This window comes from Egretta garzetta, unplaced genomic scaffold, assembly GCF_000687185.1.
Source record: "Egretta garzetta isolate BGI_Z169 unplaced genomic scaffold, ASM68718v1 scaffold276, whole genome shotgun sequence".
NCBI classification, from domain to species: Eukaryota; Metazoa; Chordata; class Aves; order Pelecaniformes; family Ardeidae; genus Egretta; species Egretta garzetta.
Genome location: NW_009260067.1, coordinates 168,203 through 187,952, shown reverse-complemented (window position 1 = coordinate 187,952; position 19,750 = coordinate 168,203). Strand labels below are relative to the sequence as shown.

The 19,750-nt window shown below is 55.4% G+C and overlaps 1 protein-coding gene across 1 annotated transcript in view; it reads left to right on the top strand.

Annotated features, from left to right (window-relative positions):
- The first annotated feature begins 9,106 nt into the window (after window positions 1-9,106).
- Window positions 9,107-19,750, top strand: part of ITGA11 (integrin subunit alpha 11) — a 54,488-nt gene continuing 43,844 nt past the window's right edge. Inside the window, exons 1-2 of the mRNA XM_035896643.1 lie at window positions 9,107-9,158; window positions 16,760-16,871. Coding sequence (XP_035752536.1) covers window positions 9,107-9,158; window positions 16,760-16,871 — 164 coding nt within the window. The remainder of the gene's footprint in view (window positions 9,159-16,759; window positions 16,872-19,750) is intronic.

The following is a 19,750-nucleotide window of genomic DNA, read 5'->3' as shown; positions in this document are numbered from 1 at the left end:
GCAGCCAGGGAGGCTTGTCTCTTGATTTAAGTTAATAGCTCTTAAACAGCTGTGTTCTCCATACAAGGGCAGAGTTTGCATTGTGTGAGAAAGCAGTTTGGGTATCGGAGGCTCAACATGAAGTCCATTGGCTTCAGAGATGATGGCCAAAGGGCCACTAAGTGTAACTGAACTCACACCTCCATGCTTGAAACTCAGGGTGGTAGAAAAGCTGTTGACCTTCTTGCAAACCAAAGGGGTACGAAGCCCCTTGCAAGCAGGTTCACAAATGGAAAGCAAAGAGGGGGATGCTTTAAAAGCCCAAAAGGACCACGGGTGAAGGTAGTTGTGGTGGGGAGGGAAGAGTAGAGCAATTTGACTTTTGGGAGTGCATGTGCTGGGACACGAAGCACACTGGGATGCTCTCGCAAGAGGCAAAGCCCTCTCCGCTTGCTCTGGCCACCCTGCTAGCAGTGACCCCTCCATCAGAGGATGCTTAAATTAATGCAGGTGATGAATCGCAGGGTAGTGGGGATCTGCCACCAGTCTGCAAATGCTATGGCAGAGGCAATATCCTGGGCTGCCACCTCGGCACGGGGACGGAGCTGGCTCTTGGCTGCTGGGCATTGGTGTTGGCAAGGCAGGGGACTGTGGCACTCGTCCTCCGCAGGAGCGTTCAGCCAGTAATGGCCTTACCAGAGCATGGACAGCGAAGCAGAGCACTCTCCAGACGCCTGGAATGTGTTAAATCTGTCTCCAGAATCTAAAAATGGCTCATCCTTCCTTTTTTTAGAGAGGGTTGTCTGGAAAATGCCAGCACCGAGTGCCCTTGGAGTCAGGTGAATGGGGAGCTGGGGATCAGATTTTGCTGCCTGATGGCATTTCTGGTTTGGAAAGGCATTTGAGCTGCTTGGAGGAAGTGTTTTGGGAAAGCCTGAAATCTTGTTATAGTAACCCAGTTGTGTCTTGGAGTTGGTAACGTGCTTATTTTCTGCAGTGGACTGTTCTGGGGAAATGACCAAAAATATTCAGTTCCTAACCTGCATCCACAGGAGCAAGAATTCCCAGTGAAAGCCATGTGAGGGCTGGGGTCTCCCTTTTGATGCTGCTGGTCTGGGGGGTGGGTTTGAGGCTGGTGTGGAGGTGAGATCGGGGAGGAGCTGGTGGGGCTCATGCTGGGACCATCTCTAGCCTTAACCAGATTTCAGGTCAAATTTGTATTTCCCTTTTCTGAAATTTTTGAATCCCCTCAAAGCTTGCGCTGAGAGGCTGTTACATCCTTTAAGAATTAAAAAAAACCCACCACATTTTGGTCTCGGTATACAAATTCACATCCCTTTCCTTAACCTACCCTGAAGCATGTCCAGCAGAACCCCTGAGCTCTGCAGGAGCTGGCTGGGTGATGCTGCCAGGGCGCCATCCCCACCCAGAGCCCATCAGCTGCTTTTTATCTCCCACCCTGTCTGCATTAACACAATGCCCCCCCTTGGCAGGGCCAGCAAAGCATGAAGATGTGCGGGCGCAAGTGATACCCCTTGTTTAATCCCCAGGGGAATGGGGGGGGGCTTGAGAGGATGGTCCCCGAGGGATGGATGGTGCCTGGGGGATGGATGTAGCATCCTTCTCCTGGCTGTGCCTCCCCTTTTCATATGATGGGAAGGAGAGCAGATCTGAAAAGCTTTTTCCCCTCCTCCTTCGTAAAAGATTTTGTACCCGGAGTTACTTTTGCTGTTGCATATTTTCCCCTCCTGGAGGTTCAGCCGTGCATTAATCAAGCTCTCCTCTGATGTTGTGATTTTTATTTTTTTTTTACGGACTGCCAACTGCACACAGCCAGTTTGGCATCTTCTCCAGCAACCCAAGGTTTAAATGGATTTACCATTTGTGTTTGGGGCTTAGCTGCGTGTGTCACTTCAGTAGAATTAAACTGGAAAAAAAAACCAACCCAACACCCCAACCAGGATTCACATTGCAAAGCAATCGCCTCCAGACAGGAATTGCTGCGTGCGGGCAAATGGAGGTAGCAGAAACCTGCAGCTGTGAATAACGCTGCTGTGGGGCAGGAGATAAAATATTATTTGTAATAGATCGTTCAGAATAGTGATGTAAGAGTGGGGTTTTCATTGTTTTGGGGTGGTTTTTTCTGCGACAGAAAATTTCCCAGGGGAAAGAATCTGTTTTGATGGGTGAGATATTTAATTTCTCTGGTTGGGGAGGGAGTTGAGTGCTTGGGATGCGAGGGCTTTCCCAGGGCCTCTCCGGGGTGATGTGCCAGGGATGCACAGGGACCCCACCAGCCCTGAACGCTTGAGCCTTCCTTATGGGGGGGGGGGAACCCAACTATATGGGGGTTTTTGTGTGCTGTATGTGTGGAAAAGATGCAAGCAGGATCCGAGCAGTGGAACCTGGGAACTTGCCTATGCAGCATGTGCCACGGGTCAGGCAGGGAATTCGGACCGCAGTTACCAGCGTGAGCTCTGCCCCGGGGGATTCTTCCCAATCATTCATTATCCAGGCAGGGTGGATGTCTGTTCATTCAAAGTAAGAAATAAACAGGGAGAGACTAAATAAATAGGAAAAAAAATAATGCTGGCTAAGTAAACAAAGAAATTCCTCAGTAGCAAACACTTCTTTTTACGGTTAGTGGTCTGTAAATACGGCACTGGGGAAGCTGCTTGAACCGTGAAGTCACCGCAGCAGTGCCAGACACCTGGGGAGCCTCAGACCCAGGGTCCAGCTGGGAGAGGGGTGACCTTAAAATACGGGGGGGGGACCCCATCTCCACAGCTGCCTGCTTGCCCTGTGGTCCCCCCCAGGGAGGCTGCAGCTCTCCTGGCTCCCTGCCCTTGTCGCCAGGTCCAGGGGCTCCGGTGACCCTTTTGGAGGGGCTTCAGAAAGTGCTTTTGGGGGGTAAGGTCATCTGTTTGGAGGTGGATGTTTATAGCTGGGTGCCGATTGCCAAGCGAGCAAGAAACATCTGACAAGGAACATCTCAGCTACTGCGTTTTGTATATATTTTTGTGAGCCCTGGTCCAGCTACAAAAGCATTTGGCCCCGGCACAGGCTTGGTGGCATGGAAGAAGAGGAAAGCAGTGTTTGGCGAGGGCTAACAAATACAGCTTCTACTAATTGAGTGCTGGGAGCTAAGGGCCAAAGTTCTTCCAAACACGGCAGAGGTGCCAAGTCTCTGCTTTCCGGAGGTTAAATTACTTTCCTCTTTTTTTAAAAAAAAAAGTAAGCCAACGGGTTTCTGTGGCACCCCTTCACAGGAGGAGTTTCTCTTGGGTTAGTGTCTATTTTATCCCCAATGTTGCTTCTGGAGTTGGGTCTTGCTCATGGCTGCCACCTCCTCAGTTTTCCCAGAGGACCGGGTGGATGGGGTCTCTGTGCTGCTGTGGTCTGTGCCTGCCTGGGATGGTGAGTGCAGAGGGACCCTGTGGGATGCTGAGGGCAGGAGCCCTGTGCTGCTCCAGCAAGGATGCAGGTGTTGAATACCACCCTTGGACCATAACTCAAGATTTTCCACCCCCATGGGTGCCCTGGGTCCCAGCTCAGCATCTTCCCCTCCTTTCCCAAGCTCTGGTCTCCCTCCCCTCCCCTGGACCAGGCTGTACTTGGGGTGATCCCAGCTGGGAGACTGCTCTTGCCCTTGGGGTGGGGTGGGTGACAGGGAGACCCTGGGGCACAGAAATAGCCCTGGAGCATCCCAAAGTGGGAGACCCCCGGGTTGCTCCCGCCGGGTGCTGTGCTGGCAGGGCAGGGGAGGCTCTCGCCTTCCTGGTCTTGTGCTCTGCAGAGACGTAACGCTTCCTGGCTTCGCATGAAGCTGATGACCTCTGGGAGAGGCTGGCTTTCTGTTTACATCAGCTTTTGTTTTGGACAACCAACTCTCCAGAGCTCTGAGCTCAGCAGGGCTGTGTGTCGGCCAGGCGTGACGGCACCATGTGCCGGCCTGCGCTCGCCCTTGGCTTTGAGCTGCTCCACAACACCCGAGGGTGACAAATCTGTGATGAATCTGCTTGTACCCCACTGCACCCGCCCAGGGGGTTGGAACATGCCCAGACCCCCAGGGAGCCACTGGTGGTCCAGCTTTGCGCTGCCTTTTACCTTCCTGGCGTGCCAGAGCTGCTGGTGGGTGCAATCCTGACCCCAGACCCAGGTCTTGAGCAGTGTTTGGTGCTCCAGGGCTGAGGGACCTGTGTAACCTGAGCATCTACCCTGCACCCATCCTTCCCCTGAAACCGTGGGAGAAGCACCCCTGGGAGCGCCGGGTGCATCCCGCACCCTTTGCAGCACCATCACCCCCAGGGCAGCTCACGATTAAATCCCCAGATGACACCATCAACCCTTCCTCCGTTTATATTAGTGAATTAGGGAATTTGTTTTCATTCCCATCCTGTGTTTACATTCCTTGTATCCTAGCTTAATTCTTCCAAAACTCCAGAAGCAATAGCATCCAATACATGACACCCTCGGAAAGGTCAGGCGCAAGGAGGCATCTGCTGCAAGGAAAAGCTGAAGTTTGGGGAAAAAATGACCACACGTGGGAAAACCTACAGTGAACTGCAGGGATGACTTCAAAATGCAGGGGAGGAAGGTCAGGCAGCCGGTGAGTCGGAAGCACGAGCTTGTGTAGGGTTTGGAGGCGCTGGGGTGATAGCTTGAGCATGAACACATGGATGGAAGGTAAATGTAGATACTGGTAGGCTTTTCTGTTTAAGCGGTGCACCAAGGCTTGGCCTGGTTCAGCCGTGCAGCTTGGGGTCATCCTCACGCAAGCTGCAAGGGCACGCTTAGCGCAGTACTCTCCTTATCCAGCTTTTATAAGAAGCCCATCCAAGGATGTTAATTTGGGGAAGACACGAGATCTTCCCTTTGGGAATGGCTCAGGAATGGCTTGTGTAATTCCCTGACCAGATCTGCAGCCAGATGAACTTGCTGCTTGGGTTGAAACAGTCCCTGCCTGCTCTCTCCTTGCTTTTTACTGACTTATGTTGGCATTTGCAGAAAATGTGGATGGTCAGGAAGGTAAAAAGCTTGCCCGGGGCTCAGGTGCAGAGTTCAGCTCCCTGGTTTTGCTTCTGCTGATGGGACGGAGTGGTTTAAGCCCAGTGGTGTTTGGCCACAGAGCATGGATGATCTCCAACGTGCACAAGCTTTTAGTTTGCACCTTGACACTTTTCTTGGAAACTTGCAGAGAAAATATGAGGGTTTTTTGGTCACAGACTTCTGACATCTGAGCCATGAGCAGAAATTTTTCTCTGGAGCCAGACTTTTTTGGGGTCAGAAGCTTGAGGGCTGCCCTTCGCAACCAAAAGCTCGTGCTTTGCTCTGTTTTCAGGAGAAAACTGTTTTGTTTCTCACTTTCTCCACCAGTTTATTCCTGGCTGCTGGAGGGCCCTGGGGGCTCAGCGCCGCTCTCATCGGGTTGGTTTTGCAGCACGGTGGGATGCACCATTAACCGTCGGGACAGATCCTGCAAGCACCTGCAAAGCCCAGCACCCTGGCTCCGAGCACCCCCCTACCCCTACATCCCCCAGCAAAACCCAGCATAAAGCAAACCACCCCGAGGGCTTGCTGGGAGCCAGGCAGAGCTCGCAGCAAATCTTTTCCTACCACCCTTCCAAGGGCCTGCGTGGGGACTGGCTGTTTGTTTGCAGCAGCACCGGTCTCTATTGGAGATGTCAACCCGGCGAGGAAGCGGTGCTGCTGGCCGGTCCTCTTCCCCTGTGATGCTCAGGCTGGAAACAGCTCCCCTTGCTGCGCTGTTTGTTGCAGTCAGCAGCTGGAAGATAGGGGAAAAAAGTGGAAAAAAAAAAAAATTTAAAATGACCCCCCTCCAGGTGCCTGAGTTTGTGTTTCACCCTGTGGCAGTGTGCGGGGGTCTCCCCGGCTGCCCCCGGCTCTGCGCCGCTGCAGGCAGCACATTTTTTGGAAAGCGCTGCCTGGGCTGGATGAAACAGTGCTGAAATTGGAGCAGGATCCAAAAATGAAGTGGGAAGGGAGCTTTTAATGTGCCCAGCTTTTTTTTTACAGGATTAATATCATATGATAAATACATGAAAATTATCTTCTGTGGGGCTTTTAGATGTTAAGGAGCCCTACTGCTGGGTGTCATGGGATACCCCTGTAACCCCTTTGTGCAAGGGGTTGAAATACTGTCATTTCCTTGGGTTTTGTTTTCCCATCCATGGCTTCCACCGACAGCTGTTTACATTTTGGAATTATTACATCAATATTATCACAGCCCAGCTCTTCTCCGTTGAACTCTTGGCATTCCCTGCTCGTGCGGAGAGGCTTGGTTGCGTTATGATGTCCGAGGGCGAGCGGTGGTAACCCGGCAGAGGAGGGGTCTGCAGAGCTGCATGGGTGGCTGTAGTTCAAACAAAGTTCTGCAAGAAGATCAGTGGAGCCAGACCCCGCTCCCCTGCGATCCCAGTCGGGTCCAGTTTAGACTAATGAGAACCCCCCAGGGATCTACAAGCTGCTTGCAGGCAACCAACCGAGACAGACGGAGCAGGAAGGGTCTGATGGACGTTCTCATGAAACCAAAGCAGCTCCCGGGGTGTCTCCTTTTACTTTGCTGGACAAGAACCCTGGCCGGTGCAGAGAAACCACTCGCGGTCAGTCCTTTGGCAGGAGTGGAAAAGCGGATCCCTGTAAATCCGACTTTCCGCTGGTTTCCAGGTTGGGGAGTTCAAGGCAGGAGGCAGCTGCTGCCGTTCGGTTTTCCATGGGGTTTTTTAACTTCTAAAATGCTGCACTTGAGAGCTCACTTGCTCTGTGTGGGGAGGGAGGGAGAACATGAGGCCCAGGACCCTTCCTCTGGTGTTATTTTTCCCATTTTTCCTCCATAACCCTTCAAGCCAGTGGGTTCCAGTGAGCTGCTTCCAAATGGCCTCTCTGAAAACTGAACCAAGATGCAAATGTTGCGATTGTACAGGCCTTTTGTAGTGAACTTTTTTTTTCCTTGAAAAACTGGCTTGGCTGCCAACTGCATGGGAGACTTTAGTTCCCAGCGAGGGATTTCCCCTCAACGTGCCCTGTCTGTGGCCCCAGGCTGGGAGCAGGAGCAGAGAGGCTTCGACTCCTGCTCAAAGCATCCACTTCCCAGGGATCCCTCCTTCTGTGCTCTGCTTATGCTGTGGTTTAAATCTCTTCTGTGCTTCCTGCCTCCTTTTATCCCCTAAACCCTCCTTTTTAGCTTTCACCAAGCCAGAAATGCTTTTTGTCCCTTTCAGCCATTGCTGCCCCCTGAAATTCTGCTTTTTCCTCCAGAGTTCTATAGGGAAAAACCAGCTGGGAGATGCAGTTAAGAACTGAAAATATCTGTCGAGCAGCGGTTTGCTGGTGGAAGGAGCACTGTACAAACAAGCTAAAGAGCATCCATGTCTCTGCGCCCGTTTGGATCCTACTGCTGCTTTGATCTCCGTTCCAGACATGTGTCCTCTCCCGCCTGCAGACCCCAAAAGTATATTTTCAGGAGGGAAGAGGGGAGAATGAAAAGAAACTGGATCTTGCAGACGCTCTGTTTCATCTAAGAGTGTCTCGAGCGGAGCTTATCTCCCTCCCGCAGACCCCAAGCTGTCTGACAGACACTCGGTAGACAGAGACGTCGGCGTTTGGACCCATCTCAAAAGATCTTCGCTCTCGCCTGCGGGGGGAGAGGGACAAAAACCCCATCGAGGACCTTTGCTTGTTCTTCTGCGTTGATGGGAGGAGAGCTGGCTCTGGCTTCGCTTTCCTCCTGGCTGCGAGGTTGGTCTCGCCCAGCTTGATCTGCCGCAGGTAGCAACTGTACGTGGAGATGCTCCTGTTGGCAAAGAGGGCTTGGGCTGGAGGGCGGCAAGGGAGGACCTCCGGGGTCATATCTACTGTCTGAAAACAAGCCAAAGACTGGATTTATCTTTTCCGCTTAGAAAAAAAAAAATGGAAGCAAGGCAGTGGCTGGTCCTACCTCCCCAGCCAGGCTGCGTGGTCTGGTCTGCAGGCGCTCGTGGCTGCATCCCAGCCCCAAAGCCTTGCCATGGCTGGAGCTGAGGTCCTGCGGGAACTACCTCCTGGGTGCTTCCTCCAAAGAGTGTCCCCGGCCTGGGGAGGAAGAGGATGGAGGGATAAAATCCCCCCCTGGGGTTGCTGCTGGTTTTCAGGTGTTTTGGATTCCGTAGTCCAGCTCAGAGGTGCCAGGGCCCTAAATGACAGTGGTGGCTGTTGCAGGGACACTGGGGATACTGGCCCAAGAGCTGTGTGCAGCGGGAGCACCCCTTGTGCCCACAGACAGCCCTGGCAGAGGGGAAGGCAATGCCCATTTGCAGTTTTCCTCCTGCTCCTTTGCCCTTTTCTTCCCAGCTGGACTCTCCTGGGTGCCCGTGCCAGCGGAGATGTGCTTGTGCCTGGGTCTGTGCTGGGGAAACAAAATGGTGAGACTGGCTGGCCCAGGGCTGCGTGATGCCCTGCGGCATCGCAGCAGTCTCCTTGGTGCTGTGGGCACCGGTGCTGCTCTCCTCACTCCTGGGGATGGCACCTGAGCGGGGGTGGCACCTGAGCAGAGGTGCTACCCAGCCGGAGGTGGCATTTGAGTAGATGTAGCACCCAAGATTTAGGTGGCATCTGGGTGGAGGTAGTGCCCAAGCAGAGGTGGCACCTGAGTAGAGCTGGTAGCTGAGCAGTGGCAGCTCCTGGGCAGAAGTGGCACCTGGGTGGAGGTGGCATCCAAGCAGAGGTGGCACCTGAATAGGGGTGGCACCCAGCAGAGGTAGCACCCCCAACCACCAGTGACTTCCATTGCCAAGCCCCCACCGGGGTGAGGACCCCCTGGGGGACCCCCAGCAGGGTGCTGTGGGGAGAAGACCAGGGTGCTGCCGTGGGGTTGAAGTTCCCAGCCAGCACGGCCCTGCCGGGAAGCTGATCCCTAAAGGGTGCCGAAGGCTGTCCCCTCTCCAGTCCTCTCCTGCTGTACCTCCTACAAGTTTCCCTCGTCCCTCCCACTCCCTCCCAATGCTTGTCTTCTGTCAGGGAGCCGGGAAAGGCTGGGGATAAGGAAAGGGCTCTGCGAGCGAGGCTACCAGTCTGGCTGGCTGCCTCCCGCGGATGCTCGGGGCCGGGGAGCAGGGCAGCCGGCGTTCCCATGGACCTCCCCAGCGGGATGCTCCTCGCCTGCTCCCTCTGCCTCCTGCCCGGTAAGCGCCCGCTCCCCTTCCTGCACCCACCCCAATTCCTCAGGCAAGGGGAAAAGCAACCGGGAATAACTTTTGCTTATTTGGGGAAGGTGCTGGAGAAAGCCCAAGGTTAATGAGGCTGTTGGAGAAGTCTTCTCTGGAGCGGGAGGGAGGGAGTGAGGCAGGCGAAGGGGAGTTGAAAGGGATGGAGGGCTTTGATGGGCTCCCAGGAATGAGTCCCCCTCACCCCCCTCCTCGGCAGGGCTAGACTTGGAGTGAGATTAGTTAGTGTTTTTCTGAAGCAATCAGATGGTGGGGGGGAAAAAAGTCCCCCCAAAAGAAAGCCAGCCTCTGATACCTAGAGTTAACTTTTGCGATCCGTGTGTGGTTTGTCCCGTGGCACACGAGGGGGCTGTGCAAAAGAAAATTGCTTGGGGTTAAGCGAGTTAACGGAGATTTTAGGCGAGCGTTTGGATTCAGGAGGCGAGGCTGCAGCTTCCCCCCCCTAGGGCTCAGTGCGTGCAGGATGAGCCCTGCCGGGGACTGGGGCACAAGGGGGGGGTCTGCTTCTTGCTGGCCCCTCGCCGCCGTGCTCGGGCTCGCCTTTTGCAAGAAGAGGCTCCCCAGCAGTGGTTATTCTTGCTGCAATTACGTCTGGCATCCTCCAGCATGCAGACCAGGCTCAGGACAGCCAGGCTGGGACTACTCAGTGCTGCAAAGGGGAAAAAGAGCTTTTCCCCGCTCCCAGGAGCGCTGCCACTGGCTCACGCCTCCCCGCCAGCCTGCAGTGCTTCTGCCACGGCAAACATTTCTAAACGTCCTGGTGGAAAAACACACCAGGGCGGTTTCTTTACTTCTTTTCTTTTTTTTTTTTTCCCCCCCCCTTTCTAATTGCACTGTTGCTTGATCCTTTAAAGCAAGCCGCAGCGGAGCTGCCTTTCTGTGCTTAATAGGGAACATGTGTCTGTGCCTTGCATGGCGGCAGCGAGCATGGCGGGGCGCGGGGCTGCCTGTGTGGAGCTGCCGGGGCTGATTGCTCCGACACCGAGACGGCGGCATGTCCCCGGTCATGCCTACGTGGGCAACCGAGTCTATGGGCTGAGCTCCCCTTAAAGAGGTGCTGCTGGTAGCAACGTGACAGGTATTGCAGAATGTAGTTAGGGGATGTGGCAGTCGGTGTCTCTGCCTCGGGCTGAACAGAAATCCTCCACGTGAACGTTCCTGCCTGTGCCTGGAGTGCCCGGCGATGGCAGCGCTGCTGTGGCGAACGTGAGCCGCGTGCCGGCAGGAAGGGTTAATGCTCCCAGCCCTCCGCGGTGGTCTCCAGACCAGGATGGGGGATGCGTTGTGGCTACCGGTCGATATATTTTGCTGAGGACTAACGCTGGTGTTTTGCCATCCAGACTAAAAGCAAGTTTGCGTGATGTGTGGGACCCCCCGGGGGCTCTGGGCTGAGCTGAGGGCACTGGGTTGGGATGTGCACCCTCAGGAATGGTCCCTTTGCCGTGCGGGCCACACTGCCTGCCCTGGTGGGTGCCCTCGCATGCAAACCATGCTCTGGTGGTGCTTTGCTCAAGGGAAACCCCCCTGCCCGTGCTCTCCAGCAGCCCCAGGGAACCTCCTGCACGTGGGCTCTGTCCCTGCTCTTGCATCGTCCTGCGGGCTGGGAGTCCCCAGAGGCACCGTGACATCTCTGGCCCTTGCTTGGTTATTACTTGTCACCAGCAACAGAGCCAAGGGAGGAGGCAGGCGATGCCGGCGCCGACAGCGTGTTCCCTTCCAGCACCTTGCAGGGCCAGGGACCCCCCCAGTGCCATGCCTCCATGCACAGCCCATCCTGGGGACAACCCGAGGTGTCCCTGAACTTTAGATTGGGCCAGCTCCTCTTCCCCGAGGCTTCGGTGCAAGCAGGGCACAGGTCTGGGATGAAAGCGGGAGAGCCTGGCCAAGGGGTGCTGGGCTAAGGGGTGCTGAGCCATGGCTTGTTGAAATAAATGTTTTGGGTGGCCACGGATCACCCGGTTGCTCGCTGACACCATGCGCTGGCAGGGAAGCTGCGACTTCCAGAAGGATCTGGGGAGGATGCGCTGAGATGTGATGACTTCCCTTGGGTCAGACCATCTATCTGTTTGCCTTCGCTGGTTTGGTTTTCCAGAAGAGTCAGCTCCTTCCCTCTCTGAAGGGTCATGAAATGGTAAATCCATCGCACTTGCTCCATGGGGCACATTTGGGATCGTCCAGGTGGGTTTCCAAGGGACCCTTCCAGTCCAGGCTGTGATGGTGGGTACTTAAATTTGGGTGGCTGCACAGCCCCAACAGTGGGGCTGAGTGGGAGCCCACCTCCCTACCTACCAGTTGTCCATCCACTGGCCAAGGTTTGGCCACAGAAGGTCCATTAAACACCCCCCCGAGGTACATGGTGAGAAGCCAACCCCCCCATGGCCCCCACAACCTATTGCTTTCCTGGTGTCTCCCTGGGAAAGGGGCGGTCGGGGACCTGCTGCTACTTATTCCTGATGCCGTTTGCATTATCGCTAATGAACGCGCTGCAAATGAATAACCAACAAGTTCCGTAGGGCTGCAAAACGTGGCCATCAAATGGCTCCTCCCTGACTTTCGGGGGGCCAGAAAGCTGGAATTATGGAAGCACAAGATACTTGTGTAGCTACCACCCCAGGGCTGTTTGTCAGAGATTTTGTGGGTAACCAGGAATGTTACAACACGCGAGGCGGCGATGACTGATGCTCTGTTCCTCCTTGGTATTCCTTGGCTCTTCATCCACCACTGCAGCAGCCACCAAACCCTGGGCTGTTTCCTAATTGCTGATGACAAACGCTGGCTTTGAGATAGCGACCTGGAAAGGAATTTGGTTCCTTCACCATCTCATTCAGCAAAGAGTGCTTGATAGGAATTAAAGCTAGAGGGAAGCACAGGGACACATGGCCCACCCTGCTCCTTCTCGGGGCCTGCTAGCTTTCAGCCAAATCCCTGTATCAAGCTTAAACATTTTCTGGTTAAACCAAACATTTCAATCCTAAGAAAAGAAAAAGTAATGTGCATGGCTGATGGGTTGCAGAGGAGCATCCGATGCCATCAAAGCCCATGTGGTGGAGGGGGGGGATGGGGTCACAGGAGCCAGGGTGACCAGTGGCATCCACAGGGATGCTGGGGATGCAGGGGTTGCCGTGGCAATGCCGGGGTCCACAGGCCCGCTGCCCCATCGCAGAGGTCCCACATGGGCTTGGGGGATGAAAGAGGAAGCGGGAGCGAGAAGAGCAAGGCAAGTTTCAGAGTGCCAGACTGAGCTGTTTGACCCCGGCACGCTCCAGATTTTTGGCAGATGTGAGCTTTCCCCCTGCCGTGCGCTCCCAGGCTCCTCCAGCGAGCAGCTCGCCCGTCCCTGCAGGAAACCAAGAGCCCCTGCGTGGCACGTGCGCTTCTCGTGCCCCATTCATGGCCTTTTCCTCGGGTCACCTGTAGTGCCCCCAAATCTTGTGTCGTCTCCTGTGAGGCCCCTGGGGACCTGCAGCAGCCCAGCCCCGGGGAATTCGGCAGAAGAGCCCGTGCAGACCCAGACCAGGTTCCCATGGGCCAGACTCAGCCGCAGCCTTCGAGATCTTTCTCCTGCCCGTGTCGCTGCCCCGTGGCGGCTCGGCCTCTCTCCAGAACCTCCATCCCGAGCTGTCAAAGTGCCGGAGTGCAGCGCAACAGCCTGGGTTTGCACAGTGCAGTCCAGAAAAATTGACAGCGTTTTCCTCGCAGTCAAAAAAACCAAAAAGAAGGAAATTCTTCCGGCACGCATCTCCTTAAACCGTAAAGGTTTGGAGTGAAGGTAGCGAGGTAAAGCCCCAAACCTCTCGTGGCAGCAGAAGCAGCCTTGGGGCATCACAGCAGGCACAGCCGGGCTGTATCGCAGCACCTTCCCGGGGTCCCTTTGCCGGCGGTGAATCCCATTGCCTGCCCGAAGGATGCAGGCAGGAGGCGCGGGCAGAGGTATGGGCAGGGGACGGTGCTGGGCCCCGAGAGCATCCCCCTCCCAAAGGTTTCCCTTACAGGGAGGACTTATTTTTATTCTTTTTGGCAGAAAAGGTGCCTTTCATTCCTAGTATTGTTTCCCCAATGTGTTTTGGGTTGGTCTTTTTTTTTTTTTTTTCCTTTTCAATATTTGATCTGACAAGAATCAAAAGTTTGGCCCCAGCAGAAGCTCTAGTTCGGAAGGGAGGTATTTGAGGCTTCCTGCCTGGGCAGCATCACAAGCAAAACATGTGGCTTTTGGTCACTTATTTATGACAGTGATGTCACTCCCGACAGGAAAATGAGACGCGGCTCTTCGGGTTGCTAAATCTCCTTGACAACCTCTCGAAAAGCTCCCATTAGTTTAAGCCAGTTTAAATATTCGCCGATCCTTTTTTTTTTGTTTTTTTTTAGTTTTTTGGGGTTTTTTTTTGTCCGTCTTTCTGCCTCGAATGCACCCACATCTGTCAGCTTTCTGAAATTCCTTCCCTCTGCCATCCATTGCCTGGAAACTTTCTTCCAGATCCTTTTGCTTTTGCAGCCCCGTCACCTCCCCCGGTCCCCGCTACCTGCCGCGAGCGGCACGAGCCCCTTGCAGCGCTTCTCCCCGCTCCCCCCCCCGCCATCCAGAGACCTTTGCGCTTAATGAAGCGTTTGTGCTATTTATTTTATTTGGGGTTAATATTGCTCTTCGCAACCAGCCCGCCTGCCTCTTGCAGGAGGCTACAGCTGTGTGATGAGGTCCTAGGGCAAGAGGAGGTCCTGGGGCAAGGAGCCACGGGATGGGGGGTCCCCAACTTGTCCCCAGCGTTCCTGCTCCCCAGAAACCTCTGCTTGGAGTGCAAAATCAGAGAAACTCTGCTGAATGCAAAAAATCAGGAGGAACCCCATGACGTCCTCTCTGACGCTTACTCTGCACCCAAGTGGTGCAGATGCCTCTGCATTGCCTAGAATTGAACCGTGCTTGAAATACAACCTCCCCCCCTCCCCCCAAAAGACCCCCCCTCTTCCAGCCAGGTCCAGGGTGTCACCCCGTCTCACCCGTGACAGCGATGTGACACCCTGGGGTGCTCCCAGCTCCCCGTCCCACAGCCTCCCCCCTCTCCGTTGCCCATCACCTCCCTCAATGGCCGGTCCTGGCCTCCATTTCTCCACTGGGTAACAGTTAACTCAGAGGAGGTTTTAATTTGTTTTGCAATGTTAAATAAGGTCAATCTGCCACAAAATATGCTGGCTCTCGGCCCTCCGCCGTCTCCTTTTTTTTCCCCCTTGCTTTCTAGAATTTCTTTTTGTAGGGTTTTAAAGCTCCTTACCTCAGCTCTCCTTGGTGAGAGTCCGCAGTTCTCTCCTTACAGAGCCAACGTTGCGGATTTGTTCCTGTAACTGCAAAAAATCAGATTTATCCCTAACGTTCCTACCTATAAAACCACTTTCCATCCTGAATTTTTTCTGCCTGGGAAGCGGCATTCCCAGCCTCTCCTGTTGACAACCCCGTTATACCCCTATAAATACCAAACGTGATCCTTCTGCTGCTTTTGAAGTTGTCCTTGCGAGGGACGCCAGGATCTTTTATTTGCAACCGCAGCTACTTTCTGCCCGAAGGCGAGCGAAGAGCCGGGATATCCCGGCTATCGTGTATCCTTCCCTGCAGCACCGTCCCCCATGCAATCACTCCTTGCTGGCACCTGGGCCATGCCCCTCTATGCTTAAGCAAATCCATGGGGAAAATAATATTTTAAATTAAAAACACTTCCCTGCAGAAGCCATGCAGCATTTGCACCCGGGGAGGGTTTGGACGTGATGCTGGCCTGAGCCAAAGTGTATGCGTGTCTGGATAACGACTGGGATATTGTGGGCTCATACCTGCTGGCTGTGGGACATGGGACAAGGGACATGGGTGGCGGCAGCATTTTGCAGGCACTGGTGATAGAGGCAACGCAGCGCACAAGCCCCCCGGGGCAGAAAGTGCTCTGCCCCCCTGCCTGGGGGTCACCCTTGCCCCCAGCCCATTTCCCCATCAAATGAACCCGGGGGGCTGTGGGCATAATCCAGGGCAGCTCCTGCACCCCTGGGTGGGTGCAGGGGGCATCTCCAGCAGCCCTGGAGCACCCCAGTCCTGGGGAGACCCACCTGACCCCCCTGTCTGCACACCCTGCCGCTGGGTCCAGCTCCCAGCAGAGGGAGGAGCTGCCAGACCGACCCCCCAAGATTCCCTCCCTGGCAAGCAAACTGCTCTTGAAGTTCCCCTGCCCCCCCTGTCTGCCCCCCCTGCCGCTGGGTCCAGCTCCCAGCAGAGGGAGGAGCTGCCAGACCGACCCCCCAAGATTCCCTCCCTGGCAAGCAAACTGCTCTTGAAGTTTGACCCACGTGGGCTATGAGCACCGGGTTCCCCAGAGCTGGGATGCTGTGGCCAGGGATCCTGCTCCACTGTCCTGAGGGAAGGGACATCCTCCAGCGCAGCCGTGGGGAGAGGACTAAGCCCCAAAATCACCCCGTCCAGCTCTGAGCATCCATCCTTGGGGAACATCCCCCTCCAGAGCCACCTCTCCCTAGCAAACCCCCCAGCGACACCGGCTTTTGCTCACCCAGGAAAAGTGAATCCCAACTTTGGCCCTTTGGTCCTGCAAACCCCTTGGGGACAGCAGGAGGTGGCCCACGGCGACAGCCAGGCCTGGGTGATGGGCTCCAGACCGGGCACATCTGGCACGGCCACACATTTCCCCAGCCCGTGGTCCCTGCTGGGGGGTGTGGGGACATGGTGGTGGCCATCTCCACCATGAGCAGCTGCTGCTCCACAGCTGGAAGAGCAAAGCATTGCAAAGCAGCATCACCCAGCGCAGGGGGTTTGAGGAGACATTAGCGGGGAGGAGGGTGCTCCCCTCTCCCCTCCCTGTGCCCATCCTGGCAGCCCTGGCTTCAGCTGATTCACTTTTTCAGCAGCCTAGAGGAAAAATACCTTTTTCTTTATCATAAACCAGAAACCCTTTTGCTTTGGTAGCAGTGGTGGGCACCAGCCAGCAGCCCCGAGGAGCACATTGGTGCCTGCCAGGGTGAAGCCCCTTTGCAGGTGGGCTGGGGAAGGGGGCTGCCCTCCAGGACTTGGGCAGCTGTGGCCGCTAAACCCTAAATGAACCCACTTAAAGCTGAAGACCCAGGGCTGGCTCCTCCTTGAAGGCTCAGTGCTGGGGAGAGGTGTGCTGGGCGGCTGCAGGTGAGGAGGGGCTGCTGTGCTTCGGTCCTTGCAGCCTCCTCTCCATCGTGGCTGGCTGTGGGAATGCTGTGCCACAGAGCTGCTGTGATGGGGTAAAGCCACCCCTGTTTCCTGTAGGACCTTCCTGGGGAATATTCTACAGTTTGCGGGAGCAGAATTCCTAGGATGGGTGAGGTTGGAGGCACCTCTGAAGGTCACCTAGCCCAACCCCTGCTCAAGCAGGGTCACCTGGAGCAGGTTGTCCAGGGTTGTGTCCCATTAGGATTTGGATATCTCCATGGGTGGAGGCTGCCCAGACTCTTGGGATGACCTGTTCAGACTCTGGCCACAATAAAAAAGTGTTTTCTCCTACCATCCTAGCACCTCAGCTGACAGGATCCTTCTGTTCTCTCCTCAGGGTTTAGTGACACCTTCAACATTGACACCAAGAGGCCCAAAATCATAGCTGGCTCTAAGGAAGCATATTTTGGCTACACAGTGCAGCAGCATGACATTGGGGGGAAGAAATGGTAAGTGAGCTCTGCGCCGGGCTGGGAAGAGGAGGGGATCTAAAGCAACCTGCCCAAAACCCTGAATGTCTCCTCTTGCTCGGTCCGACCACCGGTTTGGGGTGGGCAGTGCTGCGCCTCCAAAGGAAACTGAGGTTTGCTCTTGGTGATGCCGGTGCCAAGCCAGCCTGGGCAAAGCAGAGACTAGAAACCCTCTTCCCTTCCAAAAGAGTTTTAAGTGGGGGACAACAGCACATTTTGTATTTGATAGGTGCATGCATGTGGAGGGTGCTGTGCTCTGGCTCCTGCCCCGCTGCCTCTCGGTGGCAGGTGCCGTGCACGGGGCCTTGCTCCAGGCAGGTTCACAGTTCCCTGGGGCTCCTCGGCTTCCAACGCTTGCTGAAAAGCCATCTGGATTTTGGGTCAAGGCCATCCAGTTTTATGTAGTTTCCACCAAAGAGCCGCCGTCTGCAGAAGTGCTCAGACCTCCCTGCCTCCATCAGGAGTGCGAGATGAGACTCGGATGGGCTTTGCTCAGGTTTTTGGTTTCGTGGCAGGTTTTGCTCCTTGCCAGGGCTGATCCCCACCAGGGGATCCTGCACAGATGTTGGCAGAGACCCCTGGTGCTCTCCGGGAGCACATCTGGATGCTGCAGTGATGAGGGCGGCTCAAAAGCCCATGACATTCCCTCCAACTCAATTACTGCGGTGCTGAAGGATCTGCCCCATGGGTGGATGACAGCCAGGCTTAAGGCAGCAAGCAAATATGTAATTAATGCAGATGGATACCCCTGCAATTCAAAACTTGGACCTGTGCTGCCTTTGCATGACCTTTGCTGGCGCTGGCGGGGGGCGCGGGGCTGGACCCTGCCCTGTGTCCTCGAGCCGAGCTGGTATTTCAGTGCAAGGAGGAGCAGGGAGGTTTGGCTTTCACCATGGACTCCCCAGCTGCCATCAGCACAGCCTGAAACCTCCCCGCTTGCCGCTTCCCTTCTGTTTGATGGAAGGTCGGGGCCAGCCCCCCAGGCACACTGGGGTGAGCCTTTCCACTGGCTCCAAGCCCTGGGTTCCTGCAAGGATTGTGTGCTTTTCCCAAACGGTACCGTGCATCCACTTAATGGGGTGATGCTGCTGCTGTGGCCCCTGCACTGCACCAGGGCTGCGGGGACTGTCTGGGTGCCGGTGCTCCCAGCTGCACCCCGGGGAGTCATTAGCAATTAAATCCCTGCTGATGTTTTCACTCTCCCAGTCAGCTTTTCCTTCCGCCATCCAGCAGAGACCTGACTTAATATTCGTAAAGCTTTGAATGGTGGGATAAGGTTCAGCTTTCCACTCGGAGCGTGTGCTCTGGGATGGGCTGGGAAGGGAGGGCTTGCCTGGGGTGCAGCCCATGGAGCTGCCTCTGCCCCATTGCTGAGATGGGTCCTGAGCAGGCATTTTGGCGCCCAGTGTCCCCTCTGAAGTTCAGAGTCTCACATCTGCATGGTGGTGATGAGCTTTTCCACTGCTTCAGCTCAAGATGGAGGGCAGGGCTGCTCGCAGCCAGGCTGTCTCCCCAAAAGCGTGACCATGCCGGGTACCAGAGCATCCTCGCAGGGGGGCATCCCTGTGGTCCATGAGCAGGTTTGCATGAGTAGTCGGGGAGCCTTTTCCTAGAGCTGGCCCTGCCTGGGGCCGTGCCAGGGACGGGGTGATCTCTTGGGATCCTTTTCGTCCTCGCTGTCCCTGAACCTGTGCTATGGGCTGTTTCCCAACTGGCCAGCTTACACTTAACAAGCCCAAAGCCAGAAACATCTGGCACAGGACACAGCCCTCCACCTTTTCTTTGCTTGAGAATGTGGATATTTACCCAAAGAAATGCTTTTTTTGAGGGGTGAAGAATTTTGGGCAGCCTGACAGCGCAACTGCTTGTGGCCAAAGTCACCACGGGATGGCATAAACAAGGCTGTCGAGTAGTTCCAGTAAATAAAGCAAATTCCTGCTCGAGACCTGGGAGGGAATGGCTGATGTTAACGGATGATGTTGCCCTGCTTGGTGTAAAGTCTTCCATCCGCATGTCCCTCCACGTGATGCTGGAGCATACCTGGGTGTCGCCGTGCGCTTAATTTGTAAGGGGATCTCAGCCCAGCCCTCCATCCCTCGCCAGCTCCTGGGCAGCACCCAGGGGATGGGGATGGGGACCGCGCTCTCCGGGGCAGTTGATCTGATGCTTCAGAGAATGTGAGCTCTTCATTTGCACAGACCTCTGCTGTGAAATATTTGCTATCAGGAATGGATCCAAAACCCCAAAAATTTGGTGGTATTTGTGCTGGCCCCTGTAAGAGACTCCGGCTCTGCAGAGGTGTCTCCCAGGTCAGGGCTAAGCCTAGGGAAGGCTGTGCAGTGATCGCAGTTCTCCGAAGCAGATAAAGAGCAGGAACTGAGTGTCTTTGCCATCACATTCCTCCCTGCTTCTGCTTCTGGAGACTATCCCTTTTCCGTATCTCGTTTCATCCTAAACATGCCAAAAAAAAGTCTCCCCTTGGAGGAGAGCAGCGTAACTGGATGTGAGTGGCACACAGGCGCCTTGCTCCAAGATGCTCGTGTGCCACCGTGCTCCTCAAATGACAAAAATGACATTCGGGGGTGCAGGTGGTGTGAAACCCTCCTGGGACCGCAACGGAGCCTTGTTCCCAAGGAAGGACCCCCCTTTCCCACCCCTGGGCAGGAGATGCAGAGCATGGATAGGGCCGAGCCTGTCCCACCCCTCGGCCCGTCTCGCGGGGGTCCCGGTCAAGGCATTTTTGAGGGATCCCGTGCATTCCCCCCCTGCCCCTCGGGGGTGGTTTCCCTGCCAGGTGGGGCTGTTGGGAGTAAGCTCTCTGAGGGAGAGGCCCTGTGGAGATTGGTGGAAAACACCCC